Below are 17,738 nucleotides of genomic sequence, written 5' to 3' on the forward strand. Positions count from 1 at the left end.
TTGGTCACAGGAATAAATTACAATTTAAAATATATTAAAATAGAAAACAGTCATTTGAAATTGTCATAATATTTCACAATATTACTGTTTGTTTTTTATCAAATAAATGCAGCCTTGGTGAGCAGAAGAGACTTCTTTTAAAAACATAAAAAAAATCTTACTGACCCCAAACTTTTGAACGGTAGTGTATATTTTGACACATTTTACAGTGTCTGCTTTAAGGGCCTGTTTCTATTTTTTCACGCTATTTCTCTGCACATTCCTTGCGTTTCTTCTCCATCTCGCTGACTATTTTGACAGATACACACTGACACTGCTGCACACTCGCTCACTCGTTTAAAGTTGTGATTGGCCCAGCCCAGTGTCAATCAAGAAAAGAACCGAATGGGCCGCTGATCTACGTGTTTCATGGACTGGTCTGTCAGAAAAAAGAAAAAAAAACCTAACGCTGACTTTTTCTGACCAATGCATTACACCGGCACAAACCAAGCGCCGCCAATTAAGCAAAACAAAACAAAACGAATGGGCCGCCGATGTACAAATTTTATGGCCCGTTAAAAATTTCGCAGATTCAACCACTGTCTTGCATAGCCTACCTGTTAATGCGACAGCTTTCGTGAACTGTCGTATACTGTGAGTGATGCTGCAGAGCGAGCGGGAAGACCTGGAGCGGAATCAGCGGAATGCTTTGAGCGGAGCGGTGGGGGTGGGGAAGAGGGGCACCTCAGTCGATGAGGGCAGAGGGGCAGTGGCTCTAGCCACCGGGCCACCCCCCTGTGCACGGCCCTGCTTCTGACTCTCGCACAAACCTTCTCCATCTCATCCTGCTGGATCTGTTGCTGCTTTTGACATAATGAACCACCAGATGCTCCTCTCTATACTCATGACATCTCATCTTCAGGCTGTTGTGGAGAGGTGTCTAAGCTACAACATCCAGCTACTGGAGTGCCTCAGGGCTCAGTGCTGGGACCACTTCTCTTCTCCATCTACATGTCATCCCTAGGATCTGTCATTCAGAAACATGGTTTCTCCCATCACTGCTATCATCTAGCTACTGGAGTGCCTCAGGGCTCAGTGCTGGGACCGCTTCTCTTCTCCATCTACATGTCATCACTAGGATCTGTCATTCAGAAACATGTTTTTCCTATCACTGCAAGACTGATGACACACAACCTCTCATTCCAGCAGGATGATCCGACGGTAGCATTTCTTACTGGATGAAGGACCATCACCTTCAACTAAACCTTGTGAAGACAGAGCTACTTGTGTTCTCAGCCAACTCAACACTTCAGCACAACTTCTCCCTTCAGCTGTGTTCATCATCCATAACTCCATCCAGGACAGCCAGGAACCTGGTCCTTGTCCAAGCTCTTGTTCTATCCAGACTGGACTATTGTACTGCTCTCTCCTTCCACTGGCTCTGCTCCTCTATACCTACACTCACTACTTCAGACCGATGTGTCTCCAGAAGCTTGTGTTCTGCAGGTGAACGGTGTCTTTCACAGACCTTCATCTGGACTGTTCCCTGCTGGAGGAATGACCTGTCTAACTCAACCTGAGCTTTTAGCCATATTCAAGAAACTGCTGAGGACGTATCTTTTCTGCAACACTTGGCCCAGTAATACAAACACCTTCTATTCCATATCCATTTATAAAAAATAATAAAAAATGTCCATGTGTACTGTGCTGGACTGGTCACAGCACTTGCATATTGTTGTCCTATGGTTGGTTTGATTGCTGCTAATGTCATCGCTCTCCTCATATGTAAGTCGTAAAGCGTCTGCTAAATGATTAAATGTAAAATGTAATGTAAATGTCAAGTCTTTTTAATGAAAAAAATGCATCAAAATTAAGCGAGTTTATGTTTAAAGCAAGAACAAATATCTACCAATGCGGCCAGAAAATTAATCTCGTTTTCCCTTTGATTTTTATGACCCCATCGGCAGATATTTGTTCTTGTTTTAAGCATAAACTCACTTCATTTTGATCAAAAAGACTTAACAATCTCAATCATTTTGCGTCTCAAGTAAATGCATATTTACTGTACTTTTGACATCATCTTACTGGAAACATTTTGCATGTAGATCACTGGAATATAATCTGACTATAAATGATGTGCTGCTGTCTCATATTTGCATGATTGTCAAGCAGCACAAAGACACTTCACTGCAACTGAATGCTCCTGTGACATCATAGCAACAGTGATGCAAATAAAGCAGTTGTTTATTATACCCTTCGTTCTCCAGTCTCCAATATTCTCCATCATCAACCCAAAGACTTCCAGTTTACACTATTACTCTTCAGTTTAAGACTCAACGTCACCATTTCATGCTCACCACTTCCCTGCACATTTACTGTACCTGTTCTCCTCAGTGCTGCCGTTCCATCAACATCAGTATTGTTCAATAAACTGTTCTGGGTTCAGTTCTATCATCCTGTCTGAGTCTCTGTAACAGATATCGCATTGCTGCTTTATAGCTGAATTGAACTCATTTAATAATTTGTCAGTAATAAAGAGACACAACACTTACAATAACATGATTTTGCAAATTACCTGAAAACCGCTCCTGGTTTCCTGGATATATCGTGTTTGTTTCCGCATCACTACCATTTTGAGGATCAACGGCACACATTCAAATTCTGCCCTGAAGATTTAATCTGAACCGCATGTAGATTTTCCTCCCTGAAGGACAATGGGACATTCGTGACTTTAGTCTGCATCAAACAAAAAAGAACATATACAAATGAAAAGGGAATCCAAATTTAAATGTGACTCTGACGATGACACCATTTTCTTTTATAACTGAAATTAACTGTTTGCATCAGTGCATCATTTTCCTGTTATCACAGTCACACTACTTAGACATAATCTATATTGAATAAAGCGCTTTATAAATAAAGGTGACTTGACTAAAAATATACTTGTGCTCTTTTCCCCAATAGACTGAAAGAACACTTTATGAAAATCCAAATAGCCCAACATCTCAAAATTAACCAGTACATGAAAAAACAATATTTGTCTATAATAGATACACACACACGCACTCTCACACACACACAGAGACACAGACTCACTTACTCACACGCATACACTCACTCTCTCAAAAACACACACACACACACACACACACACACACTCACATGCATGCACACACACATTTACTTAGCTATCTAAATGGGGACATTCCATAGACGTAATGGTTTACTGTACAAACTGTATATTCCGTCACCTTACACTAAACCCGACCCCTAAACCTACCCAACACACACACACACACACACACTAACCTGACCCCTAAACCTACCCAACACACACACACACACACACACACTAACCTGACCCCTAAACCTACCCAATAGTGTTGTTTTTGGCGGCCTGTTTTAATTTTAGTTTTAGTCTAGTCTTTGTGTCAAGCTGTCGTTTTAGTTTTTATTAGTTTTAGTCACGTTCATACTCTTTTTAGTCTAGTCAAGTTTTAGTCGACGAAAACTGATGACATTTTAGTCTAGTTTTAGTCAATGAAAATTGTATTTTAGTCTCTTTTTAGTAACGCGATTCTATTTAACCCAGTCAATATAGAATTTCAAACAAGGTTATCTTATTATATTTAGTATATTTAGGGCTGTGACGGTGGCAGTTTTTTTTACCACCGCAGTAGCCTAATGGACCAACTACCGGCGGTGGTTGGGGGGTTATTTAATAAAATAAAAACTCGTTTTATATTTCCACACAAAGACGCGTGATACTCTGCGCTCTGAGAGGGATGTGGGACACGAGCAGGAAAGAGACCATCGATCTCTTTATGATATCTTCGTGTTTTCTACTTGATGTAAATTGGTCTGAAGAGCGAATGTTATCCTCCACAAGGGCGAGATATTTAGGCTGTGTTTGAGATTGCGCTGCCAGAGAAAGTGAAACTAAAAATCACCCGCGTGTGTCAAACGCGCTTTACAACTAAACTTGACGCGCCCTATGTCTAATATAACAAGCACAAACTGTGTTAAAAAGAATATGACATGCAAGTACAAATGTAGGCTATCTGTCCTACAGCGTTTTTCTACTTTACCACAGTAAAGAATACGAATATAATAGGCCTAATTAAAAGCGAACCAATGAAGAAACGTTTATAATCCCTTTAGAAAATGGGTGAGACGTGAGTGGAGATTTGGGAAAAGAAACAAGAGATTCCATGCAGGGATGAGTCACGATTTTTGGATATTCGATTAGTTTATTTAATTATAGAATATCGAATAGGTTGTGCGATTATTCTCTAAAATAAAATCTCCATGTTCTGGTGCTGATGCGGTGACGTGTTCATGTAACCGAGACGCTGCCAATAACATACAGCTGTCACAAAGAACCGGCAAAAGTAATATTTATGAATGTGTCAAATATATCAATGAGACATTTTAATAGAATAACTTATGGAATAATATTGTTAAATTCGCTGATAATAGGGTGACCAGATCGCAAACCAGAATTTAAAGCCGACAAAGCTATGGGTTCACGCACAACTCTCTCATTCGTCGTGACGTTATAACATTTCGTCTCGTCTCGTTTTGGTCAACGAAAATGAAGAGACATTTTAGCATAGTTTTTATTTTGTAAACCACATTTAGTCTCGTTTTTATTCGTCAACGATAATGCATTATACATGTATTTTAGTCATCGTCACATGACCAGCATTTACGTCTCGTCTCGTTTTCGTCAGGTGATAACGGTTCGTTGACGACAATATTTCGTCATAACTTTCGTTGACGAAAGCAACACTACTACTCAACACACACACACACACACTAACCTGACCCCTAAACCTACCCAACACACACACACACACTAACCTGACCCCTAAACCTACCCAACACACACACACACACACACACACACACACACACACACACGCTAAACCCGACCCCTAAACCTACCCAACACACACACACACACTAAACCCGACCCCTAAACCTACCCAACACACACACACACTAAACCCGACCCCTAAACCTACCCAACACACACACACACTAAACCCGACCCCTAAACCTACCCAACACACACACACACACACACTAAACCCGACCCCTAAACCTACCCAACACACACACACACACACACACACTAAACCCGACCCCTAAACCTACCCAACACACACACACACACACACACACACACACAAAACTCAACCCCTAAACCTATCCAACACACACACACACACACACACTAACCTGACCCCTAAACCTACCCAACACACACACACAAACACACACACTAACCCGACCCCTAAACCTACCCAACACACACACACAAACACACACACTAACCTGACCCCTAAACCTACCCAACACACACACACAAACACACACACTAACCCGACCCCTAAACCTACCCAACACACACACACAAACACACACACTAAACCCGACCCCTAAACCTACCCAACACACACACACAAACACACACACTAACCTGACCCCTAAACCTACCCAACACACACACAAACACACACTAAACCCGACCCCTAAACCTACCCAACACACACACACACACACACTAAACCCGACCCCTAAACCTACCCAACACACACACACACACACTAAACCCGACCCCTAAACCTACCCAACAAACACACACACACACACACACACTAACCTGACCCCTAAACCTACCCAACACACACACACTAAACCCGACCCCTAAACCTACCCAACACACACACACACACAAACACACACACACTAACCTGACCCCTAAACCTACCCCACACACACACACACACACTAACCCGACCCCTAAACCTACCCATCACACACACACACACACACACACTAACCCGACCCCTAAACCTACCCATCACACACACACACTAACTTGACCCCTAAACCTACCCAACACACACAACTTTCTGCATTTTTACATTTTTAAAAAACCTTTAATTACTTTATTTTTATACCAGATTTACAAATAAGTACGTCCCTAAACGGAGGTTTTTGGAAATTGTGTCAGGTTTTAGTCACTTCTGGGTACAAATTTGTCCCCAAAATATAGTTAAGTAGGTACACACACACACACACACACACACACAAACTCTCTCTCTCTCTCTCTCACACACACACACACACACACACTCTCTCTCTCTCTCTCACACACACACACACACACACTCTCTCTCTCTCTCTCTCACACACACACACACACTCTCTCTCTCTCTCACACACACACACAAACACACATACACTAGTAAATGGAATATACACATTTACATACAGTAAATCGCCTTTGGGCAAGAAAGGAGGGGAAAATAAATAAACCACAGAAGGGAGTTTTTCCCTCCAGGAAAACCAGAGCTGGGAGGAGCAGAAGGAGGAGATGATCCTGATATCAGTCTGTCCTGACAGAGAAACACACACACACACACACACAATCGCACAGACATCACAACATCGACAGGTAAGAGGCAGAGTTTAAGACAGTTGCTGCTGTTTTAACTTTACACTGATTACAACAGGATTGATTTAGCTGTGTTTGTATTAAATTATGCTCGGTTGTATTATTTACTCAAAACTAAAGCTTCTTTATTGACATTGATGGATCCATGAAGAATCTTTAACATCCATATAATCTTTTCCATTGCACAAAAGGTTCTTTATAGCGGAAAAAAGTTCTTTAGATTCTTAAAATGTTTTACACACTAAGAAAACATGGTTATTTTAAGAACTGATGAATGAAAGGCTCTTTGAGGAACCAAAAAAGGTTCTTCTGTGGGATCGCTGAAAAAATAAGAAAAAGAAAAAAACTTTTGGAACCTTTATATTTAAGAGTGTACAAGAGCAAAAATAAAAAATAAAGGTAAATTATTTTTTTTTAAATAATAAAAATGCATTTACAGTAATACACTGTAGAACAGCACTGCAATTCCAGATCCCAAAGTCTATGAGTTTAATTCTGAAGGGTTTAAAGCGGAAACGTGCAGCATAAAGCTGTTCTGTAAGACTGAACTGACACGCATCAGCTTTAGGAGCTTCATGTGTGTTTATAATTGATGCGGAAGCTAATCAGCAATGATCAAGTAGGAATGACATGTGCTGAAGTTCTGGATTCTGTACGAACTTGAGCTGTTGCACTTCAGAGCAAATGAAGCTGGTTTATTGAGTCTGTTTTCTGCCTTTCCCTCAGGAATGGAGAGAATCACACTGACGTCTCTTCTGCTCTCAGGTGAGTGAGTGTTTCATGCAGCGCTTCACTAGTTCTAGTGCTCTAGTGTTGTGTGAGACGGACACTTGATTGAACTTTGAGTTTTTGTGAAACAGGTCAAACTGCTGTTATTTCTATGCCGGTAAATTAAATGAAAATATTAGGCCTACATTTGGATTGTCAGAAGCGGGGCAGAAATTAAGAGCAGTTTGGGGCAAAAACACCAAAATAATAAAAATGCCACCAAACTTCGAGATATGGGCACAGAAATGCCCCTGTTTGAGTTCTTGTTTTTAATATTTATAGTGAGCAACATCACACGAGCAAAACAGAATATCAGAACGACTGCATCGTTTATGGAAGTAAAATAATGTCAAATGTTTTTGAAACAAAAAGCCTGTTGAATTGCACTACTTGAAAAAAATAGGCATTGCATTAACCATGCTTGCATTTTAATGCATTGTATTTTTAGGGCTTGCATTTTTATGGGCTGAAATTCAACATTGTTGTATATTTAAGCTGTGTATATTTCAATTAAAAACATTTCAAACACATTTCCATTATTAAAAATTCAATAATCCATATTCACCTTTCATATTTCACTTCCAAAATATTCAAACTGTTTAAAAATACAACCTATAATATTCAACAGGCAATTTTCGGTCCATTTTATTTCGCTTTGCAAATTCGCTTCCACAAATTCAGTGGTTCAAATTCTACAGTAAATTCAACGGAACTGCAGGAAAAGCAGTAGATTACCGAGCATGCTCTTCATCTGCTGTTAGTCAATCTCAACAGCAGGAGGTGCAAAAGCGTGTGTTGTTGACGAAGACCAGCAACAGTTAGAGCAAGCCATTCATTCATAAAACTCATTTAACATCAATGTAAGTGTATTTGTGATTATTATGACGGCGGTTTTATGTTAAATTCAGTGTCTTCACGGTTACTTTCCCTGTGTAACCTACATACATTTAATTTTTTGTTTCAAAAACATTTGACATTATTTTACTTCCATAATCGTTTTTTGGTCTATTTTGCAAATGAAAACAGTTTGAAATAAAGCCACCTTTGTGCATCCACGGCTGCTACACATTTTTTTTAAGTCAAACTTAAGGATATTTAAGACTTTTTAAGACCTAAAGAAATAAAAAATAATACTGTACATTAGGGGTGTGCAATATTCACAATTTTTCTTTCTTTTTTTTTAAATATATACTGTATATATATATTGTTGATAAGAATAATGAGATGATGTGTTGCTGAGAGTGTTTTTGTGCTGGTATTGTGGCTGGTTTTGGCCTGTTATGGACAGCTGACTCACAAACACATTCATATTATTCATATTCCCTGCGGTGGTCAGTTCACAGAAGTGACAAAAATTAACTTTTTTATTAAGGGGCATTTATTCAAATTAAATTCAATAAGAAATATAGCTGTGAGCAGCAAATATTTCAGGCCTTTAAGCACTTGCATAAAAAGGTATTGTTTCATTTATCAAGCAAGTAACCACTTTACACTTTACAGATGGGAAAGACCATTTACAGCCAATACAGGCAATTTACCATATATGTTTTTTAAAGCTTTTTAACAGTTATAGCGCCACCTATTGTCCGATCTCCATTAAAGTTTGCATGCTTCTTTAGAATGGCGCATATGCACATCTAATTTTGTAAAGTTGTACGTAGAGCAGACCCTTTTTCAGTCATTTAAATGTAATTTTTCATAGGAATTATATAGCATTTTTCACCTTTATAACACTTAAAGCTCCAGCTGTGGCCCGATGTCCATTAAAGTTTGCAAGCTTCTTTAGAATCACGTGCCGCATGTGCTCACCTAAGCCCCTTTCACACAGCGCGTTGATCCCGGGAAATTGCTGTAAAATTGCTAGAGTGCCTTCTGTGTGAACGCAAACACGTCCTGGGATTGATACCGGGATGGGGACCTGGTAACATTGCCGGGATCAGTCCCGGAACGCGCCGTGTGTGAACAAAAGCCAGGACCAGTGCCGTAAGGGGTGTGTCGTAGTGATGACGCACATGCCGTAAGGGGTGTGTCGTAGTGATGATCGCAATGACGTAGTTATCGTGTGACTCTGTTGCTCTTAGAAGAAAGTGAAAAATTGTTCGTCATCAACAAAGAAAGAACGAAAAAACGTCTGCAAACTGGAATGAAGCCGAGACCGGGGAGCTCCTTACTATCCGCGCTGAAGCTGAGAGCGTTCGCCAGCTTTGTGGAACATCACATCCTGACGTCACGCGTCTTTACGGGATCTTTATGGGATGTGTGTGAACGCACTCACAGATTCCGGAAAATCACTGACAGTGTGAATGAACCAAAATCAAACGATCCCAGGATAAATCCTGAAACACATTATCCGTGTATTTTCCGGAATCTTAGGGGCTCTAATGATACAAAGTTCTGAGTTTTCTTCTAGGAATGATAGGATTTTGGGTGGACTTGGCCACGCCCTTTTTCTAAATGACCCAGCTATAGCTATAAAAAAGAAAATAGCTATAGTCTTAATTCAGCAACTTTCATTTTAATTTTTTCCAATAACCACGCATAAACATTATTCTCTTAAAAATACAAACATCTACATACACGTTGCTCGCATATTATGGTAGCCCTGTTTGTGCTATATAGAGTGAATTTACACCTTTGCCATTAACATGTTTATAAATAACTGAAAAAAGCACAAATGTCAAGGCATGTCAGAACATCTCAAGGACCCCAAAAACAGCTTGGTCCCCAGAGGGTTAATGGACTAATACAGTGATATAAAAGACCAAACTCGCACCTTATGGGGATGTAGGCTACAGGAGTGCAGATGGACCAGAATATGAACGTAATGCGCAAAGTTTGACGCTAAGTGATTCCCGGTGAAGTACAGGCATAAGTTGGCTTGACACTGGATATTCACACATTTAGGGACTGTCTTTAAAGTTACATACGAAATTGGTACACTTTGGCAATCTACTGATATTCCTGCCGTTCCCGGATGTCAAATGTTGGAATTTTCTGTCGAATTTGAACCACTGAATTTATGGAAGCGAATTTGTAAAGCAAAATAAAATGGACTGAAACTGGCCAGTTGAATATTATAGGTTGTATTTTTAAACAGAATGAACATTTTGGAAGGGAAATCTTAAAGGTGAATATGGATTATTGAATTTTTAATAGTGAAAACGTGTGTGAAATATTTTGAATTGAAATACCTGTATTCACAGCTGAAATATACGTGTTGAATTTCAGCCCATTAAAATGCAAGCAGGGTTCGGCTAATGCAATGCATATTTTCTTCAAGTAGTGCGATTCAACAAGCTTTTTTGTTTCAAAAACATTTGTCATTATTTTACTGCCATAAATGTCTGTCATCGATCAGAAGGTGAGATGTGAGTCTTGAGATCTGTGTGAATTCTCTCTTCTCAGCCGTGGTCAGTTTGTCTGCAGGCGCTTTGCGTCAGTATCACTTTGTGAATGAGAACATGATCTGGACTAAAGCTCAGAAACACTGCAGAGAGAAATACACAGATCTGGCCACAGTCACCGACACACAAGATCAGGACGACACAGAGCGGGTCATAAAGAGTGTGAACCCTCATGCTAAACATGTCTGGATTGGGCTGAGGAGCACAAACACATGGATATGGTCTCTGAATAACTCCACGTTCTACACAGCAAACGAGTCTCAGTACAGGAACTGGGAACAAAGACAACCAGAAGGAGATGGAGACTGTGCTTATATGAACGCTGATGGACAATGGCATGATATAGCCTGTAGTTCAACGAAGCAATTCATCTGCTATAATGGTGAGTTCAGCTGTAAGATCACAACACACTGAAATGTGTTAAAAGACCATATTGAGTGTTTTCATTTACAATACTAATAAAACACTTTTAGTTTTGAATGATGAACCATAATTGCATTTAGTGAATTTGTCTTTTTGTCCTTATGTTCTTGTTTCTTTGTCCTTAAATATTTTCTTGTGTTTTATTTCTCTTACATTTCACAATATTAGACAAATGTCTTTCTCTTTTAAAGCCAGCAGTAAAACATTCGTCCCTATAAATGTGAAAAAGACTTGGACTGAAGCTCAGAGTTATTGTAGACACAATCACACAGATCTGGCCAGTGTGAGGAATAAGAGTGAGAATGATGAGATTAAGAACATCATAATACACAACCTAACTTCACCTGATAAATTGGCCTGGATCGGTCTGAACAGACTCTGGGTTTGGTCAGATAACAGCACCTCCACATTCACACACTGGCTAAATGGTGAACCCAACAGCAACTCTGGAAGAGATATCTGCACCGCGATTGATATCAAAGACCACCAAGGACAATGGGTGGATGATGATTGTACAGGATCTTTTCCCTTTGTGTGTTATGACGGTAAGGAGACGCTCTCACACACAATCATCTGAACAAAGGCAACTCTACATGTGAAACAGAAACTCTAATCATAGAACGAGTGCACTACAACTTTAACCCAACACTAATCACACATTTCTGACTGGGTTATTAATTATAGTGGATATTTCCAAACAAATCCATATGAATCGAGTGGAGTGTGAAGAGATACGATCACATTATATGACGAACAGTTCATTTAGGCTTTCATTCACATATAAACACTAGGGTTGTGCCGATGGACGATGATGCCACGCCCCCCACCCCGTCAGACCAGCCCAGTCTTCACGGCAGTTCGTGAAATGGTCACGTAATTTAATCCATTGATTCGTGTACACCAGTGGTTGAGAACCTGTGGCTCGCGAGGCACATCTGGCTCTTTGGGAAAAATCATGTGGCTCGTGAGGTCTCTCACCCTTTACCAACAAACGATCGATAAAAAAATTAAGACACATCAACAGAGATCGACTCTCGGCAGAAAAAGCAGCCAATTACAATTCCCTTGTTGTACCTACCGAAGTTAATGAAAAGTTTATGATAATAATAATATTCAAGTTGTACCGGCAAAAGTGCGTGTTCAGTGCTGTTCGCGAGTGTCACGAGTCACCACAGCAATCAACTAACCGCTTACGTTTCTGCGGAAACCTACAGCTCCTGCACTGGGATTCAAGCAGCTGCAGCTTGTTTAAGGTGATGACGAAAACTATTTTAGAACAGCAGTGAAAATGTAAAAGTAGGCTATATAAACTAACATATCCTTTTATTGAAAAGGGGGTTTTGCTGTGCAAAGAGACATTTCGAAACATTTCACCCGCTGGTACTTTCACTTTTGCCGCAGAGACCCCTTACGGCCTATAGCCTAAATGTGTCGTATTTTTGATAATCCGCACAGATTTCAGTTGACGATTCTGTTTAAAGTTATTAATAACAAAACATGAATGAATGAGAAAGAAAAGAGCAAGATGTGCTTTATATTGAAAAGAAATATTAAAAACATGATAAGTCGCGAAAGAGAACTGAATTCTACTGACAGGATGCTGTGCGCGCGCTCCGAGTGCAACACGGACAAGCATAAACAGCCAACACAGAAATATATCAAAACGCCAAGTCGAGTATTCCCGTAAACACAGTAGATGTAAGTATTGTGTGCATTCTCTCTCTCTCTCACACACACACAGAGGATTTATGCTCATTAGTTGGTAACTCAACCTCACAGTGAAAGCCCTGCACAATTAATTCCATATTGCAACTTATTTATTGTTTGCTGAATAATTGCCTAATAATTACTATTGTTGAAATTTTATTGAAAAAAAGCACGTCTTTAATAATATTATAAATTAACCCCCCGACGGCGATATCATCATCCATTGCGATGTTTTACTGTAAACATCGTCAACTGCCAATTTAGGGGACATCGCCCAACCCTAATAAACACACATACATTTCACATCTAGTAAATACAGAAGCTCCAACAAAAGAATCAGGTTTGTTCTAGCGTGTGACGCACACAAGCGTTAGTGTTTACTAAATGTGTTGTGCTTTATTTGGGACAATCATTTTTAGATTTGAATAAGAGCCTAAACTGAATCTGGATTAAACCGCTCGACTCATATGGATTAGTTTTATGACGCTGTAATGACCGTTCTGGATCTTGTAAGGTTTTGTTGCCTGAATGTCCAGTGGAGGGACAGAAACATCTCAGGGGCTCGCTGCGTAAACCGCTGAGACTAGTCTTACAAGTTAGACATCACATTTCTTTCTTTAAGACTTTTTTCAGTTTCATAAAAACATAGACTGGCCTAATTTGATACCGAAAAGTCAGACTGACTGCCCGAGACGAACTGCTAGTGGGTCATACTGTCACGGCAGGATAAATGCAAAAAGGTGCGAGGACTCAAGTGCAGAGAATGGTGTTTATTTATAAAAGAAAAACAAATACAAAACAAAACCCACGAGGGGGGAAAAACATAACTAGAAAATACAAAACCAAACACAGAACATGAACTTACTGGGGAATCACAGAGAACAGGAAACATAAGACAACGTACCGACACAGACTGCAAACAAGAGGGGACTTATAAAGGGAAACTAATCAGGAGGGAACAGGTGGAAGAACTCAAACAATAATCAGATAACAAGTGGGAGGGATCAGACAATGACATGAGCACAAAATAACAAAACACCCATGTGCAGCACAAGACAGGACAGGCATGTGACACATACTAAAACTTAAGACACTGTCTTAACATAATGGCTATGTTTATGCAACCGGCGCCAGGTTTCATTAAAATATATTCATTTTGAAGATGAACGAAAGTCTTATGGGTTTGGAACGACACGAGTGCATGTAAACGATGACAGAATTTACATTTCTGGGAGGATTGTTGTTTAACTAAAAATGTTTTTGTGGTAACACTTTAGTTTAGGGTCTAATTCTCACTATAAACTAGCAGCTTATGATCATGCATATTACTAGAATATTCACTGTTTATTAGCACATATTAATGCCTTATTCTGCATGACCATATTCTACATCCCTTGACTTCACGGTTTTCTCCAGAGTGGCTATATATATATAAATGAACTAAATTAATAATAAAAAAAAAATAAAAAAAATTCTTTTCTTGTTTTACAACGATTCGAGCGCCGTCTTCTGTTCCTCTTTTAGATAAAAAGCCAAGTCTAACTCGTTCATTGCAGCGCCCAATGCCGTTTCAAACAACTGGTGTTCATCCATAGCCATCTTGCAATGTTTACTAATGACTTCGACGTCACAGCACTGTCGTCATCTCGCCTCTGGCCCGCCTATATCAGATAACCCGATGTGATTGGTGCAGCTCAGATACAAGGGCATATTTAATGAGCTTTATTGATTTAATAATTATTACTCGACGCCAGAGTAACTTGCTGAGCAAATTCAATTTGTGTCTCGCGAGAACTCTGGATTTCCAGGGTATAATTTTCCTGTTATCACTGTAAAGCTGCTTTGAAACAACCTGTTTTGTAAAAAGCGCTTTATAAATAAAGGTGACTTGACTTGACATCCCTTGATCCTGCTCAATACCTAAACTTAACAATTACCTTACTAACTATTAATAAGTAGTAATTAGGAGTTTATTGAAGCAAAAGTCGTAGTGAATAGTTAGTGAATAGTGACCGTTTTTGTTCCTTGATCTGTTTGTGTTGCAGATAAACTGGTTCTGATCAGACAGAATCTGACGTGGACAGGAGCTCTGAGATACTGCAGAGATGAAGACATGGACCTGGTGTCGGTGGACTCTGAGGAGATCCAGCTTCGGGTGAAGAACGTGACCTCGATGGCCTCCACCGCTCACGTGTGGCTGGGTCTCCGTCACTCCTGCGTGCTCGGCCTCTGGTTCTGGGTCAGCGGTCACACCCTGTGCTATGAGCAGTGGGCTCCGGGTAACGGCACCGGGGAGGAGGACTGCATTACGGCAGTGAGATCCGGAGCCATTCAGACCAGCAACCAGCGCTGGATCAGCCTTCCTGAAACTGAGACAAACAACTTCATCTGCACCAAGTGAGAGATTCGAGTAACGGTTTATGAAGATTCAATCAAGCCAAATTAACTTCATTTAAAGTCTATATAACCTTCACTTTTCTGAGATAAATTCATGTGGTGATGGATTCAAACATTTACTATTTTCTTTCATTTTGCTTTATTATTGTTTTTGTTTTTTTAGTGCATATTATCTAGTACTTACCATACAATTGGATGTGATTTGTTAGTCGCTTTGGATAAACTGAATCTGCTAAATGAATTAATGTACATAGATAAATGTAATGACCTCATATTGATTAAAATATATCATGGAATATTTGGACTTCTAAAGAACTTTAGTTAAATGAACTGGTGAAGGTTAAAATGTGTTTAAAATTGTGATCTATGAATGTATACAGTGGCATCAAAAAGTATTTGGACACTTAAGAAATAATTACAAATCACATGAGAAAAGTTCTAGCATCATTTGTGCACAGATGACACTTGGTTTTATATTGTATTTTATCTAGTGCAATGAAATACAGATATTTTCAAGTGTCTTAATACCTTTTGAGGCTGCTGTACTTCCCTTCTTCGTATCCATTATTTTGGGGTATATAATTACTCAAATAACTGTCTGTATTAGGGCTGGGTTGAAAATATGAATTTGATTTTAATCGATTCTCATTTTGATGAACCAAAATCGATTCTTAAATCTACAATATGTGTTTTCAGTTGTTGTATGAACAAAACTTCACTAAAAATTATTTGTAGCACCTCACATCCAATAATCACAATATGCTTTATTTTTAATATAAAACAAAGTCTCAACTTTCAAAGTTTGTCATCTTAATCAAGAAATATTAAAAAAATAAATGTCTCTTTAATGTGTGTGACAGATCGCTGTAGAACCGATCATCTCGTCCTCTTTACTACGAGTTACAGCAACAAATAAACATGAGTGAACATCAGAAGGAATGTTGAAAGATTCAGAACAACTTACTGAAGTCAATCATGTCTCATGTAATCCATCAATCAGCGTTTCAACCTTGGAAAGACGTCAGTAAAACAGCTTTAACGTCACGTTTACCTCAGAAAAACCATTCAATGACTATAAACTCGATAGATAGCAAGAAAAATAACTCTAGAGAGGAGCAGATAGATAAATATATATACACTATTCATATTTTTACTTAATACATTCTTCTATATTTAATGTATTTTGAAATGAATAAATCCATCATGAAAACATGCTGCGTATCGGTGTCGACACTACGGGGAACGCCCTCAGTGTGACCGGTGTCTGAAGCATGTGTAAACACACCACACATTCATTGGCAGACGGCAGTCTATGACGTCACGTGGGGATCGTAGGTCGAACTGGCAGAGGGATTTGGGAGGGGGGTGTTGCTTTCCCAGACTCCTCTTCCCAGTTCAGATGATTAGCGGCTCAAAGCTATGCCAGACCACCTCGTGAGGCCATAGACGGCAGCGGGTCAGGCTAATGTGGATACCAAGCCGACCTGCTCAAAGTCTAAGACCAGAGGCAGGGATTGTCTCCTGAGGCGGTCGCTGAACTGCGCCGCTCTACAGATTAGGCTCTCTGGGCCACCAAGCAGACGAACACTGCCATCGGTCATTCCATAGTGGTCATGGAGAGAATGCTGCGGCAAAATCTGTCAGGGATCAAGGAGAAAGAGAAAACTTTCCTCTTTGATGCTCTGTACTCTTCGTTACCTCTGTTGAGGCGGTGCTGGTGAGGTCCAGAGAGGCAGGGGTTCAGTCATCTGTGTTCATAAGCACATCCTGCGGGGGTTCGAGTCGCCTCCTGAACCGCTGAGGGCGTTCCCCAAAGCATCAATGAGACGCAGCGTATCATTCCCCTGCTCAGGGAACCGGGTTGCATTCACAATCTATGACGTTTTTATGACAGTCACCGTTTAAATGATTATTTTTCAAAAATATTAAAAAGTTATTCTAACTTATTTATCATAAAAACTGCCTTACGTAAAATTTAACCCCTTAAATGTCACCGTCCAGTAACAGGACGCTCGGCGCTCTTTTTTATATATCACATATATTAGTAATCATAAGTTAGGTATCATTTCAAAAGCTTACGAACACAAAATTCATCCTGTGAAAACCATTTTGAAATTGGAGGTTGCGTTACCATGGAAATAGTACTTTAAATTCTTTCAGCAGGCTCCTCCCCTAGTGGGCGGTGTCTGTGTTCATATTACAACAAATATTTTAATTACTTTATAATCAAAACTATTCTAATCTTGACGAAACACATATCGTCGGAAAGTCTCAAGGTTCTCTATTTGGCGACTATTTTGTGATAGAACTGAAATGTGTTAATTTGTTTCAGGAGAATGCATAAAAAAATCAATGGATTGTGGCTATGTTTGGTACAGCGCCTAAACAAAATCTCATAGGAACTTCAATTTTTGGAACTTTCAAATTTGGAACACATCTTGGTTAGATATGTGGCTTTGATTTTATAGTAAAAAATATTTTGTAAAAAAAAAAATAATAATAATAAAAATAAAAAAATTTATATATATATATATATATATATGTTTAGTACAGTACGTTTGATTTACAGTAAATTTAAACTTCCATAACTTTTT

At 39.4% G+C, this 17,738-nt stretch overlaps 1 protein-coding gene across 3 annotated transcripts; it reads left to right on the forward strand.

Annotated features, from left to right (window-relative positions):
* Positions 1-6,338: 6,338 nt before the first annotated feature.
* Positions 6,339-17,627, forward strand: LOC311073591 (C-type mannose receptor 2-like). Of its 3 annotated transcripts, none has more exons than XM_084099447.1 (5): positions 6,339-6,445; positions 7,172-7,210; positions 10,619-10,999; positions 11,232-11,585; positions 14,793-17,621. In XM_084099447.1, the coding sequence occupies exons 2-5, from the start codon at positions 7,174-7,176 to the stop codon at positions 15,146-15,148; spliced, it is 1,128 nt and encodes a 375-aa protein (XP_083955573.1). In that variant the 5' UTR covers positions 6,339-6,445; positions 7,172-7,173; the 3' UTR covers positions 15,149-17,621. The 3 variants fall into 3 exon arrangements, 2 of the variants coding, with proteins under 2 accessions (XP_083955573.1, XP_083955574.1); XR_014604178.1 differs by lacking the exon at positions 6,339-6,445 and having other exon boundaries at positions 7,112-7,210; positions 14,793-16,395; positions 16,656-17,627; XM_084099448.1 differs by lacking the exons at positions 6,339-6,445; positions 11,232-11,585 and having other exon boundaries at positions 7,112-7,210.
* The last annotated feature ends 111 nt before the right edge of the window (positions 17,628-17,738 follow it).

The sequence above is a fragment of the Abramis brama genome (assembly GCF_963993115.1).
Source record: "Abramis brama genome assembly, chromosome: 22".
NCBI lineage: Eukaryota > Metazoa > Chordata > Actinopteri > Cypriniformes > Leuciscidae > Abramis > Abramis brama.